At 39.4% G+C, this 14521-nt stretch overlaps 1 protein-coding gene across 8 annotated transcripts in view; it reads left to right on the top strand.

The window, feature by feature from the left end:
- The first annotated feature begins 1410 nt into the window (after positions 1-1410).
- Positions 1411-14521, top strand: part of CHUK (component of inhibitor of nuclear factor kappa B kinase complex) — a 41720-nt gene continuing 28609 nt past the window's right edge. For 5 of the 8 annotated variants that reach the window (XM_023240830.2, XM_023240833.2, XM_023240829.2 and 2 more), the window contains exons 1-6: positions 1411-1593; positions 8742-8836; positions 10860-10974; positions 11630-11699; positions 13125-13213; positions 14398-14487. In XM_023240830.2, coding sequence (XP_023096598.1) covers positions 1489-1593; positions 8742-8836; positions 10860-10974; positions 11630-11699; positions 13125-13213; positions 14398-14487 — 564 coding nt within the window. In that variant the 5' untranslated portion in view covers positions 1411-1488. The remainder of the gene's footprint in view (positions 1594-8741; positions 8837-10859; positions 10975-11629; positions 11700-13124; positions 13214-14397; positions 14488-14521) is intronic. The other 3 variants (XM_023240832.2, XM_023240831.2, XM_023240834.2) reach the window with 2 other exon arrangements.

The raw sequence follows: 14521 nt of genomic DNA, 5'->3' as shown, positions 1-14521 counted from the left end.
CCAAGCGAGTGTTCCAAGAATTCGGCCCCACCAGTGGAGATCAGACACACTCCCATGCCAGCTTGCAGTACACCTAGCAGACAAAGGGCTTTACACTGTTAGGGGCAATTGGTACTACAATTATCTGTGCAGTCTGCCCAACTCCATGTTTGGGAGGTACCATTTGCCATCACTTCCACATCTGATACTCCAGCTCCATGGCAACTAAGTACATGTGGGCCCCCAGAATCTGCCACCACACGTAAACAGCATGACATGGTTTGTGCCATGCAGTGCTTGACGTTCGGGTTGCACTATTCAGGGATTCTGAATCAGTAGACGCATGTACTCTGCCAGAAGCCAATTCAATGCTTTCAGAGCAGCCAGCAACATTGGTGTGGTGTACATGCTATATCCACCTTTATGCATCTCAGGATATGACTGACATCTGTTGTGACACAATTGTGGGTCACAAAATGTTAATTGGAGTTTAAGTACTGAGATCACCACACGTGGGGCTGTGCAAACCATGGTCCAAGCACACATGATCTCAAAGGGGTTCAAATGACCACCTAACGCAACTGATAACAGTTCTCTTCAGAGAACTGGACTCCACCCTGATTGCTATACTTGGAGTGACCGACTAGACCCCCAAGTTCTGTGAGGCTGAGGCATATGACCGACTCAGCGAAGATGGAAAGCTGGTTCTTCTATGCTACAGTTATCCACCACTGGGAAGCACTTCTTGTTGCACCAGCAGCATTCCTGAAGCTTGCCTCTGAAGCCCTGCATCACACATCAAAAACAATCCCGCAATGAGCAACTACCGCGCTGGCAAACCCATAAATGGAAGACTGCTTGACTGCAAGTGCTGTGAGGAATTTAGGGGAAAGCTCCCGAAATCAGGAGTTACATTCTTTACTCCACAACAGCGTCACATCCTTGTCTTTAGTGATTTCCTGGAACAGGTGTACAAAGAGCTGAGCCTGACTTGTCTATGGCAGATGATCAGTCATTAAAAAATAAAAGGACTATAAAACTTAATGCATCAGTGGGCCTACTAGTGCAGGATTCTTTCTAGTTTTTCGGATTCCGCAACATTTGAATCATTGGTGGTTTTTGCCAACGCCAGTTCAGCGGGTGGTGGTTGGAGGATAGATGGCAGAGGTTTGAAGAAAGGTAAAATGTACACGGGGTGGAGACGATGTGAAATTTAGAAAATGACTTGAAAGGATTGGACAGCTTATGGTTTTGAAGACTCGAATAACAAGTGGGTTCTCTCAGCCAGGAAAATGCCCAGAGGGCTTAACGGACTGAAGCCGACCTCCCACACTCCCTCTCTGGTCGCTAGCTGGCCCGCCTCCGGGAGAAGCCGGGGCAGAGCTTTTCCTGTGGCCGTTACCGGAAGTGACGCATACTTCTCGCGAGAAGAGAGACGCGCGAGCCTCGGCGGCCCGGAACCGGCCTCGGAACAGCGGCGGAACCTGAGGTCGCTTGCCCTCCCGCCCCATGGAGCGGCCCCCAGGGCTGCGGCCGGGTGCGGGCGGGCCCTGGGAGATGCGCGAGCGGCTGGGCACCGGCGGCTTCGGGAATGTCTGCCTGTACCAGCATCGGGTGAGGTGGGGCGCGAGAGGGAGCGGCGGTGGGTGTTTGTCAGAGCGTCTTTGGAACACAGTGACACTCAGTACATGAGGGATTGTCGGTGAGCCTTTGGACAGCTCTGTGGTCCGGTGAGCCTGTGTGAGTGAGCGTGTGATACTGTGCTTGCGAGTCTGGTGACTGAGCCCGAGGTTGTATCTGAGGTCCCGGGTCAGTGTGTGTGAGATAGAGCTCTGAGGGGGAACTTTTGGTATGGATGTCAAGATGTGAGAAATTGTTCACCGGGTGTGACGGTGCGTATGTGTGTCTCTGAATGTAGAGTGTCGGGGTGTGCGAGGCAGATGCACATAAGGCTTTGTATTGTGAGCACGAATGGGTGAGGAAGGGGGCTGTCTGTTGGAATGTGTGTGTTCATGCGTGTGCTTGGAGGCTACTTGATATCTGTAGGGGTTTGGAGTAGACAAGGGAGGTTTCATGGCGGGTCCCCAGTTAAGCTTTTGAAAGCATCGGGTAGGCTTCAGAGTTGGGGATGCCTTCTGGGTAGGGAACAGTGTGAGGATCAGCTGGTGAAATGATCATGGCTTCCTAAGGGAAGGAAGTAGATTGGGTGTGAGGTGTTCTAGTGGGTGGAAGACAGCTAACATCAGACTCAAGAATTTTGCTTTGATTTAGTTGTAAATGTTTAACCATTGTAGCAGCAGTTAATAATCATGTTTGAGCTATGCATCTTTCGACATACCTATAAAAGCTATGAACCCTTTCCCCAGAAAAATGAGCAATTGCACATCCCCACCACCTAACGCATTGCCCTTTGAGGAGGGTCATGCTCTTTTGAATAACATATAAACCTTTTAGAGATATAGACCCTTGACTAATAATCCTTGCAGGATAGCCTTTGTTTTGTCATCTGTAAAATGGTTATAATAATTATATACATCATGGGTCTGTTTGAGAGTTAAATAAGATAATGTTTGTAAAACTAAGTACAGAACCTGGCCTGAGATAAGCCCTCAAATGTTAGCTCCTGCTGCTGCTGTGTTGTTACTATTATCATCATCGTAACCATTATTAATGGACCTTAAAAAAGGAAATGTCCAGATAAAAGTGGTGTTCCTGGAAGTGTTTGTTTGTAAAAGGTAAATCTGAGTGAAAAACGTGGGGCAGGATGAGCAATGAAAATATTATTAAAATGTTTGCAATCGGCCTGTGAATAGAGACTTGAAGTCAAGATTTGCTGTCTTAAGGAGTAGGGGGGGAGATGGGAGTATCTGGGAGGAATAGACATGCTTGTGGGGCACAGTGGCAAATGTCACTGATAGAACTGAGGAAGTTTTGTGAAGCAGCTTTCTAGATTGAGCATAGGAGGCAATCTTGGAGAGAGGGAGAATGGGAGGTGAAGGACTAAGGCATTAAGCACTTTGACAGCAAGATAAGCAGTAAATTTAATAATTTTCACCATCAGAGAAGACATAAGGCACTCCAAGAGAGAAGGGGGAGCCAAGTACTTCCAGTGGAATGTTGCCTGTGGCCTTGTTATCTAAGCCTGGTCATAAGAAAAGAAAAAATATATGCTTATTAGCATGCTTTTGTGACTGCTTTTCTTGGTCCCTGACTGGGGATAGATCAACACATCACTTTTTTAACAAAGTTGTGGTAAAGTATATAATGTAAAATTTACTGTTTTTAGCTGTTTTTCAGTGTACAGTTCAGTGGCATTAAGTACATTCACGTTGGTGTGCAACCATCGCCACCATCCATTTTCAGAACTTTTTCATCTTACCAAACTGAAACTCTGTACCCATTAAACAATACCTCCCCATTTCCTCCTTCCCCTGCCACCTAGCAATCACCTTTCTACTTTCTGTCTCTATGGAATTCATTACTTTTTTTTTAAGTTTATTTATTTATTTTGAGAGAGAGAGAGAGAGAGAGAGAGAGAGCGCGCGAGCACGAGAGCAAGCAGGGGAGGGGCAGAGAGAAAGGGAGATAGAGAGGATCCCAAGCAGCCTCTGCGCTCCCAGCACAGAGCCCGACATGCGGCTTGAACTCACGAACCGTGAGATCATGACCTGAGCTGAAACCAAGAGTCGGACGCTTAACCAGCTGAGCCACCCAGGTGCCCTAGAATTCATTACTTTCTAAATGGAAGAGATTTGGGTTCTTCTAGAATCTTAGAAATCTCTCAGGAACTTTCCACGTGTCTAGACTGGCCCTTCTCCCAAACTGGGACATTTGATGCCTGGGCCTATAGTGAAAAGAGAAGAAATACTCTGTGCTAACAGCATCATTACTTTTCCAAGCCAGACTTAGACTTGGCCCATAACAAATTTCAAGATCCTTGGGTTTTAGTAGAAGCCACATCTCAATATTTTATCTACATCACTTAAATCACAATGAGGAAGAGAAAAGGATATGAGATGGTTTATTTATCTGATTATTATGCTGGGTGCTGATGGTACCCAGGTCAACAAAAGTAGTATTTGCTGCCTTTAAGTAGATTTCAAGTGTAGTGAGGGGGCAAATACAGAAACACTCAAGTACAATGTGGTAACCTATATAACAAAGTTATTTATAAAGTTATATGGAAACATGACAAAAATAACCAAAGAATTCTTCCTAGGGAACAGAGTAGCACTTCTCAAAGTGTATTTGGAAAAACCAATCCTGTGAAATGCTTTGAAAAAAGGATACTGTGGGGGCGCCTGGGTGGCTCAGTCGGTTAGGCCGCCGACTTCAGCTCAGGTCATGATCTCGCGGTCCGTGAGTTTGAGCCCCGCGTCGGGCTCTGTGCTGACAGCTCAGAGCCTGGAGCCTGTTTCGGATTCTGTGTCTCCCTCTCTCTGACCCTCTCCCGTTCATGCTCTGTCTCTCTCTGTCTCAAAAATAAATAAACGTTAAAAAAAAAATTTAAAAAAAAAAAAAGAAAAAAGGATACTGTGGTCAAATACATTGGGTAAATGCTGCATGTACTATTGTTTCATTTGGAGAATCATAATCCACATTAGCATCTTAAAAGCTCTGAGAAATATTTTACAAACTAATTTAACTTTGTATTTTCCAATTTTTTATTGTGGTAAAATAGAAATAACGTTTACCATTTTTGCCATTTTTAAATGTACAGTTCTGTGGCATTACGTACATTCGCATTGTTATGCAACAGTCGCCACTATCTGTCTCTGGAATATTCCCATTTTTAAGGGCTTAATGTTGTTCATGGTTGTACCGCATTGTCTCCATGGTGGTAAAAGCTTACATGGGACCCAGCTAGAGCCAGGTGCCTGCTCAAAACAAAAGAAAGATTGAAGGGAGTGAGGACTGTAGTTAGGCTAGATTGTAGTGTGTCCTAATTCCTTTCTTCTTTCTCTGTACATGGACTGTTTTATCTCTAGCTTGTTCCCCTCACCATCCCTCTGCTCCCATTTAGAATATTCCATACAACCTATATCTTGCTTCCTCATCCATATACTATATTTTTTTCCTCCTGTTTGGTCCTGACTGCTATTCCTGGGCTGCATTTTTACTGTTGCCAGAATGTGATGAAGTCTGGCTGTTCCCTGTAATGTGCATCAGGTTGGACTTAATTTCAGGCAGAACTGGCTAAATGACTAGGCCAAGGCAAGAGCTATTAGGTTCATTTTATAGTTATAGAAACAGAAGTATAACCATTGTTAGTATTTTTTAAATATCATTTGAAATGTAAAGATTAGGAACAAATTTTGGAGTTGTTGTTAGGTTTGGTCATATTAAAACTATTTCTTGCTGGTAAGGCCAGGTAGCCCTGAATTATCCTTTTCATTCCAGTTATGCTGAAGGCTGGGGCCCTTGTTAGCTACTTTGACTAAGCCCAAAAAGGAGTTTGTTGGGGAGACAAGTCTTAGTAATTTTCTAGCTGTATATAGGAGACAGTGTTCTAAAGAGAGAGACCCGTAGGGGCGCCTGGGTGGCATAGTCGGTTAAGCTTCCGACTTCAGCCAGGTCACGATCTCGCGGTCTGTGGGTTCGAGCCCCACGTCAGCCTCTGGGCTGATGGCTCAGAGCCTGGAGCCTGTTTCCGATTCTGTGTCCCCCTCTCTCTCTGCCCCTCCCCCGTTCATGCTCTGTCTCTCTCTGTCCCAAAAATAAATAAAAGTTGAAAAAAAAAATTAAAAAAAAAAAGAGAGAGACCTGTAATGGGATCAGCCTCAGTCACTTCGCTTGTGTGCTTTGATGTGTTTGAAATTTGATTGATTTTTTTCTTCTCAAGCCAACTTAAGACCTCAGAGTCTCACTTTTCATAACTTGTAACTTTTCTGAGTATTTCTAAACAAAAATTGTTAGTTCCCTAAGTACCTTGGTGACAGGTATGACTTTTTCTTAAATCGCTGAAAAAAGTGAAAGAGGTTTGAGTTCACTCTATAAAAAAGTGTTCATTTAATTCTTATTAAAATCTTCAACTCTAAATACAAGAGGACTTTTCTTTTTTTTCCTCTGAGAGAAACAATATATATGTCTGTCTGATCTTCTTGGGCATCTGACCTGTTACGATTTTCTCTCCTGTCTTTTTAAAAAAATTTTTTATTATGTTTTTAATTTTAATTTCAGTATAGTTAACATACAGTGTTATGTTAGTTTCAGGTGTACATTATAGTGATTCAACAATTCTGTACATTATTCAGTGCTTATTATGATGTGTACTCTTTAATCCCCATCATCTATTCCACCCATCCCTCCACCCACCTCCCCTTCTAGTAACCATGAATTTGTTCTCTATAGTTGAGAGTATGTTTCTTGGTTTGTCTTTCTTTGCTTGTTTTGTTTCTTAAATTCCATATATGAGGTAAATCATATGGTATGTGCCTTTCTCTGACTGACATTTCATTTAGCATTATATTCTCTAGCTCCATCCATGTTGTTGAAAATGGCCAGATTTCATTCCTTTTTTTATGACTAATATTCCATTGTATACCACATCTTCCTTATCCATTTACCTATTGATGGACATTTGAGCTGCTTCCATAATTTGGCTATTGTAAATAATGCTGTAGTAAACATAAGGGTGCCTGTATCCCTTTGAATTAGTGTTTTTGTATTTTTGGGGTAAATACCCAGTAGTGGAATTACTTCTTCATAGGGTAGTTCTGTTAACTTTTTCAGGTACCTCTATACTATTTTCCACAGTGGTTGCACGAGTTTGCATTCCCACCAACAGTGCACGGGGTTTTTCTTCATCTCCTTGCCAATACTTGTTGTTTCTTGTGTTTTTTATTTTAGCCATCCTGACAGGTGTGAGATGATATCTCATTGTAGTTTTGATTTGCATTTCCCTGATGATGAGTGATGTTGAGCACCTTTTCACATATCTATTGGCCATCTGTGTGTCTTCTTTGGGGAAATGTCTAATCATGTCTTCTGCTTATTTTTTTGGGGGGGGCTCCTCCTCTGCTTATTTTTTAATTGGATTATTTGTCTTTTGTGTGTTCAAGTATATCAGTTTTTACATGTTTTGGATACTAACCATTTATCAGATATGTCACTTACAAATATCTTCTCCCATTCAATAGGTTTCCTTTTAGTTTTGTTGTTTCCTTTGCTGTGCAGAAGCTTTTAATTTTGATACAGTCCTAATAGTTTTTTCTTTGATTTCCCTTTCCTCGGGAGACATATCAAGAAAAATGTTTCTGTGGCTGATGTCAGAGAAAGTACTGCCTGTGTTCTCTTTCAGGATTTTTATGGTTTCAGGTCTCACATTTATGTCTAATCCATTTTGAATTTATTTTTGTTTATGGTGTAAGAAAGTGGTCCAGTTTCATTCTTTTGTAACTGTCCAGTTTTCCTAACACCATTTGTTGAAGAGACTATCTTTTTCCCAATGCATATTCTTGCCTCCTTTGTCATAGATTAATTGAGCATATAATCGTGGGTTTATTTCTGGGATCTTGTTCCATTGATCTATGTATGTATCTATGTATCTATTTTTGTGCCAATACCATTCTGTTTTGGTTACTACAGCTTTGAATATAACTTGAAATCTGAAATCATGATACCTCCAATTTTATTTTCATTTTTCAAGATTGCTTTGACTATTCAAAGTCTTTTGTGGTTCCATACAAGTTTTAGGATTATTTGTTCTAGTTCTATGAAAATGCTGTTGGTATTTTGATAGGGATTGCATTAAGTCTGTAGATTTCTTTGTGTAGTATAGACAATTTAACAATATTTGTTCTTCCAGTGCATGGGCATGGAATGTCTTTTGATTTCTTTGTGTTGTCTTTAATTTCTTTCATCAATGTTTTATAGTTTTCAGAGTACAGGTCTTTCACCTCTTTGGTTAAGTTTATTCCTAGGTATTTTATTATTTTTGGTGCATTTGTAAACGGGATTGTTTTCTTTCTAAAAAAATTTTTTTTAATGTTTTTATTTTTGAGAGAGAGGTAGAGCACGAGTGGGGGAGGGACAGAGAGAGAGGGAGACACAGAATCTGAAGCAGGCTGTAGGCTCTGAGCTGTCAGCACAGAGCACAATTTGGGGCTCGAACCCATGAACCATGAGATCATGACCTGAGCTGAAGTCGGACGCTTAACAGTCTGAGCTACCCAGGTGCCCCTAAACGTGATTGTTTTCTTAATTTCTCTTTCTGCTGCTTCATTATTAGTGTATGGAGATGCAACAGATTTCTGAATATTGATTTTATATCCTGTGACTTTACTGAATTCATTTATTAGTTATGGTAGGTTTTTTTTTGTGGCATCTTTAGGGTTTCCTGTGTATAGTATCATGTCATCTGCAAATAGTAAAAGTTTTACTTCTTCCTTGCTAATTTGGATGCCTTTTATTTCTTTTTGTGGTCTGATTACTATGGCTAGGACTGTGTTGAATAAAAGCGGTGGGAATGGACATCCTTGTCTTGTTCCTGACCTTAGAGGAAAAGCTCTCAGTTTTTTCCTATTGAGTATGATGTTTGCTGTGGATTTTCATATTATGGAGGCTGAGGTGAAGGTCAGTTGGTTTAATCGACTCAGTGTTTACCTAGCAAAAGCATGGCTCAAGAGCGCCTTGGATAAATCTGTTTAATTAGTAAAGCTAAAGAGTTTTGTTTCCCCAGATTGGCATGTCTTTGATGACAAGCAAATCTGCACAAGAACCTAATTAATATATTTTTCTGTGTTGATTTTCTATTTTGGCAGGAACTTGATGTCAAAATAGCAATTAAGTCATGTCGTGTAGAACTAAGTACCAAAAACAGAGAACGGTGGTGCCATGAAATCCAGATCATGAAGAAGTAAGTGTATTTCATGACTTATATTTCCCTAGTTCTGCAGCCTAGCCAGATGTCATCATAGGGAAGGAGGGTAGAAATACATTCTTCTCAGGATCTTTTTGGGAACATATTTTTTTTTCTTTCTTATCAAATATATATGTTCTATTTCAAATAATAACATCACATTATGATTAAGTAGGTTTAGTTTTAAAAGTCAGCTAGATATTATCAGACTCCGTTCTCTGAGAGCAGAATCTTTTTGTTTTGAATATTGGGCAGTGTTCATCTATTATACTTTCTAGTTAAATATAATTACTACTCTCTTTTGTTGAATAGTGTATCTATTGCTTTGTATACAATTACCCCAAAACTTAGTGGCTTAAAATGACAAACATTGGGGTGCCTGGGTGGTTCAGTTAGTCATGATCTCGTGGTTCATGAGTTTGAGCCCCACATCAGGCTCTGTGCTGACAGCTCAGAGCCTGGAGCCTACTTCAGATTCTGTGTCTCCGTCTCTTTCTGCCACTCCCCTGCTTGCACTCTGTCTCTCTCTCTGTATCCCTCTCTCAAAAATAAGCATTACAATTTTTTTTAATATAAATTGAGGCACATTAAAAGTAAAAAAAAATGACAGACATTTAGGGGTGCCTGACTGGCTCCATTGGAAGAGCATGTGACTCGTGATATTGGGGTCATGAGTTCAAGCCCCGCTTTGGGTGTAGAGATTACTTAAATAAATTAAAAAAAAAAAAAAAAAAGACAAACATTTAGTGTCTCACAGTTTCTGTGGTTTAGGAATTTGTGAGTGACTTAGCTTAGTGGTTCTCAGAACATCCCTCCTGAAAAATCCCAAAATGTTGACTGGAGCTGCAGTCATCCAAAGGCTTGAGTGGGGCTGGAGTATCCACTTCCAAGCTAATTTATACGGCTGTTGACTAGAGGTATCAGTTGCTCATCATATGGGCTCTGTGTAGAGAAGCTTGGATATTTTCATGACATGGCAGCTAGTTTTCCCCAAAGTGAGTGATCTGAGAGAGAGAGCAAGGTGAAAGCAGACATCTTTTATGATCTTTCCTCAGAAGTAATATCTTTTCTACAACATTCTGTTTGTTAGAAATGAGTCACCAAGTACATACAGCCTACACTCAAGGGAAGGAGAAGAATTAAGCTCTTAAAGGAAGAAGTGGGCATGTTTTAAAACCTGCACAAGTAGTGTGTTAAGTGCTTTACAAATAATCCTTCCATTTGTCACAGATACCCTGTGTGTTTAGGTATTATCCTGATTTTATAGATGAGGAGGTTGAAGCTCATAGAGTCATACAACTGGTAGCTAATGAAGTCTAGATTTGAAATAAGTACTTTCTGACTCCAGTGTCTTTTAAATGGCACTCAAACTTGGCTGTCTGGCAGAATGACCAGGAAACTTTGCTAACAATATAAATTCTCAGGCTCTACACATGGAGAGTCTGTTTCCCTAGGTCCCTAGGAGCTGGTAATGTATTCCAGTTTTGAGATCCATTGCATGCTGATGATGCTGATGATGCTGATAATACCTGGGATGATACATTGTTAAGTTAAAAAAAAAGGTGTTAGAAAACAGTATATAGTGAGATTTAACATTTATTTTAAAATGTGTTTATGTACAGATTGAAACTAGAAGGAAACATGCCATAATTTTAATATACCACCCCAGCGTGACATTGTAAGTGATTATGAGAGAACCAGTATGATACAGGCTTTGGAGCCATACTACCAGATTCGAATCCTTACTTGACCACCTCCTTTCTGTGTGATCCTATATTACTTAGCCAGTTTGTGCTTCAGTTTTCTCCTGTGTGATGAGACTATTAATAAATCTACCTATAGTAGGATTATTTTGATAAGTAAATGAGTTAATATATGTAAAGTGGGTAATGGCATTATTTATTATAAATAATGCCAGCCTTTCTTCCCCTCACTGCCCCCCAATTAACTACCATTTCAAATCCAATCCCTTTTCATTGGAAAAAATTTTTTAATTATAATATTTTCTCCTTCTTGTTAGGTTGAACCATGCCAACGTTGTAAAGGCCTGTGATGTACCTGAGGAGTTGAATTTTTTAATTAATGATGTTCCTCTTCTAGCAATGGAATACTGTTCTGGCGGAGATCTCCGGAAGGTAGTGTGGATGTTTTAAGATGATGAGTTAGTAAATCATGAACCTTAGCAATGTTTGAATCATATTTAATATGATAATCTAGAATAAGGTCAGTAAACTGTGGTCTGTTACCTGTACTTATGGCTGCTTTCTTACTATACCATCAGAGTTGAGTAGTTGTGACAGAGACCGTGTGGCCTGTAAAGACTAAAGTATTTACTGTATGGCCCTTTACTGGGAACATTTGTGTCTTTTTGTAGGTGGTGGTGTTTGCAGGATGGGACTGGATTGATGGTGTTAGACCAAAATACCAATGTCTAAGGTTTTTATAAAGAAGTTGTTTTCAAAAACAAACAAACAAATAAACAAACAAGTTGTTTTTTCTATTGCAAATCTTCCTTATCTCATTTTAAATATGCCCTATGGCTACTATTATATATGTGAGGTTTTGTCCAGCCTTTTTCAGTTTCAGAGACTTTCCTCCTTTATCTTTATTTATGTAAGTCTTAATATAAAGTCCTCAGTATGGTTTTGGTAGTTTTCCCCCTCTTATATTTTCTTAATTATAACTTCTTATTTGAATATTCTATTAAAGTATAGTGATTAATGTATTGCTACTACTGACAAGCTATATTCACATTATACATTTTTAGACTTCTTTTTTTTTTTTCTTCAGCTACTCAACAAACCAGAAAATTGCTGTGGGCTTAAAGAAAGCCAGATACTTTCTTTACTGAGTGATATAGGTATGTAATCAGTTTGAAAATACCATCATAATTTAATTTGGTTTATAAAAGTCTCTACATATTGAGAATTAAGGAGAATCTTTGATGTACTGCACAAAGCCTACATTTTTACAATCTATAAGAAATTAGAAAAATTTAACTGTTGTTGCTGATACTAAAACTAGGATATTTAATTTTTTGTTTTTTGCTAGGAGTCCATTTTTGACTAATAGATGTTCCAATTACAGATAAAAAAAAATAGTGTGAGGGGCGCCTGGGTGGCGCAGTCGGTTAAGCGTCCGACTTCAGCCAGGTCACGATCTCGCGGTCCGTGAGTTCGAGCCCCGCGTCAGGCTCTGGGCTGATGGCTCAGAGCCTGGAGCCTGTTTCCGATTCTGTGTCTCCCTCTCTCTCTGCCCCTCCCCCGTTCATGCTCTGTCTCTCTCTGTCCCAAAAATAAATAAACGTTGGAAAAAAAAAAAAAAGAGAGAGAATATAGAAAAAAAAAAAATAGTGTGAAATGACCTTATTCAATTTTACTCTCCTTTCCTGTGTGCTTAACATAGTAATTTTATTTACCAGTGGCATTGCATCTCATGGTCATAGGTTTTCAAGTCAACTCTTAGGATGAAATTTCTTTTTAATCAGACTTACTCCTGAAAAATCCCTAAAATTATCTGCACTTAGGCCCATGGAATAAGCTCAGAAGCCAAGGATATGTTTCCTTGTATATTTTGATTTTGCCTCTTTTCCTAGGTCATGGAGACCAAGTCTAGTTGAAGAGGGTGATTTAGGTGGGAAGGAAAACTAGAGGGATTTTCTCAATTGATCAATAAGGATTTTCTCAATTCCTTGTTCCATTTTTTAATGTTCATTCTCATAAAGGAGCATATATATAATTCTGCAGTATTGTTTAATGTTCTTGGATTTTCTGCGGAGAGAATCTTAACTGCTATAATATCATTAATCATATAGTTATGATGGTCTGTGTAAATTTGAGCATCAGATTGGTGCCTGGCTGGCTCAGAGTCATGAATTTGAGCCCTATGTTGGATGTAGAGATTACTTAAATAAAAAGAAAAAAAAAAAAACTTCAAAAAGTTTGATTGTCAGAGCAGATCTGTACAAAATGTGAGTTTATTTATCTATCTAATTATTTATTTATTTATTTATTTATTTATTTATTTATTGAGAGAGAGAGAGAGAGAGAGAGCTTGTGAGTAGGGAAGAGGCAGACGGAGAGAGAGGGGGAGAGAGAATCTTAAGCAGGCTCCACACCCAACATGGAGCCCAAGGCGGGGCTCCATCTCATGACTGTGAGATCATGACTTGACTGAAATCAAGAGTTGGACACTTAACCGACTGAGCCACCCAGGCTCCCTGAGATGAATTTATTTTTAATTCAGTGTTTCTGTTACCTCAAAATACATTTTAAATTTTATTTAGGGTCTGGGATCCGATATTTGCATGAAAACAAAATCATACATCGTGATCTAAAACCTGAAAACATAGTTCTTCAGGATGTTGGTGGAAAGGTAGGTGAAACCTGAAGAAATATTACATGCCATTTGAATACAGTCTCCTTGGTGTAGTTAGTGTTTGAAGTTTGTGCCCTTCCACAGCATTTTATACTTTTTCTATCCCAGCCCTTACAACACTGAACTGTGGTTTTGTGTTTAGTTGTTTGTCTCCTCTGCTAACACAGGGGCTTCATTAGAGACAGAACACCTATCTTGCTCACTTCTGTTTTCTAACAGAGTATCTAGTAGAGATAATAGATAGTGAGTAAAAATAATTTGTTAATCCCTTACATAGAACATCCAGCACCCACACATACATCCTAGATTTACTTTAAGGGGGAAAAATATGTTTACTTAACTGCATTTCTTACTTAAGAAAGAATAAATTCATTCTCCTCCCCCAAAAGTCCTAAGTTCTATATTTAAGTAAAATTCAAAACCTTGATTTTTCAGATTCTTAAATGGGTCATCATGAGAAGACCCAGAAATTGTGAATTGACTTCTGGAATACTTGTATTTATCAGAATAAGTTGAATAGTTTTTTTGCAGCTAGCACCCAGGTTCCATACTAATAAAGATGTAAAGCCAAGAGTCCGAACCTTGAATTGGATTGTGTGGTCTTTAGTGAATGATACGTGGTGGTCAGTTGGAGGTGATGAAATCTTACTGGTGCTTCTTCTTTTAGGAGCCTTTCGTGTATGCTTGGCAACCAACCATTTCTGCTTTCTTTGTATCTCAAGACTTCAGGATATTCTGGAAGTTAGATAGGTCTTTACTCATTCAGTAGTATGATGCTTTTTCAAGTTTGGAAGTCATCCTTACCTTTGCCTTGTGGGTTAATGGATCAAGTTTATTTTGAATATACCAAAATAAAAATTAATAGCCAGTCTATACTTAATTTTTACCATGTATCAGGCACTGTGTTAAATTCTTCTTTTTTTTATTATTTCATTGAATCCTAATAACAATTCTGGTGAAGTAAGGATTGTTAGTAATACCATTATTTGGGAAACTAAATACAATGAGAGAAGTTAAGTAACTTGATCAAGATCACATAAGTGGTGGAGCTCAGGCTTGAAATATGTTTGTCATATTCCAGAGCCCAAGCTCTTTCTCACCACCCTCTCCAGAGCCTTATAAGGACACTGTTGCCTTTCCCTTTCAAATTTCTCAGTCATTTAATACTTATTATATTGCAGATTATGCATAAAATAATTGATCTGGGATATGCCAAAGATGTTGATCAAGGAAGTCTGTGTACGTCTTTTGTGGGAACACTGCAATATCTGGTGAGACATGTATTGTTTCTTTGAATTTAAGTGT

Source organism: Felis catus, chromosome D2 (genome assembly GCF_018350175.1).
Source record: "Felis catus isolate Fca126 chromosome D2, F.catus_Fca126_mat1.0, whole genome shotgun sequence".
In the NCBI taxonomy this organism is placed as follows: Eukaryota; Metazoa; Chordata; class Mammalia; order Carnivora; family Felidae; genus Felis; species Felis catus.
Note: the sequence above shows the minus strand (reverse complement) of the source record. Positions and strands in the feature narration are given on the sequence as shown.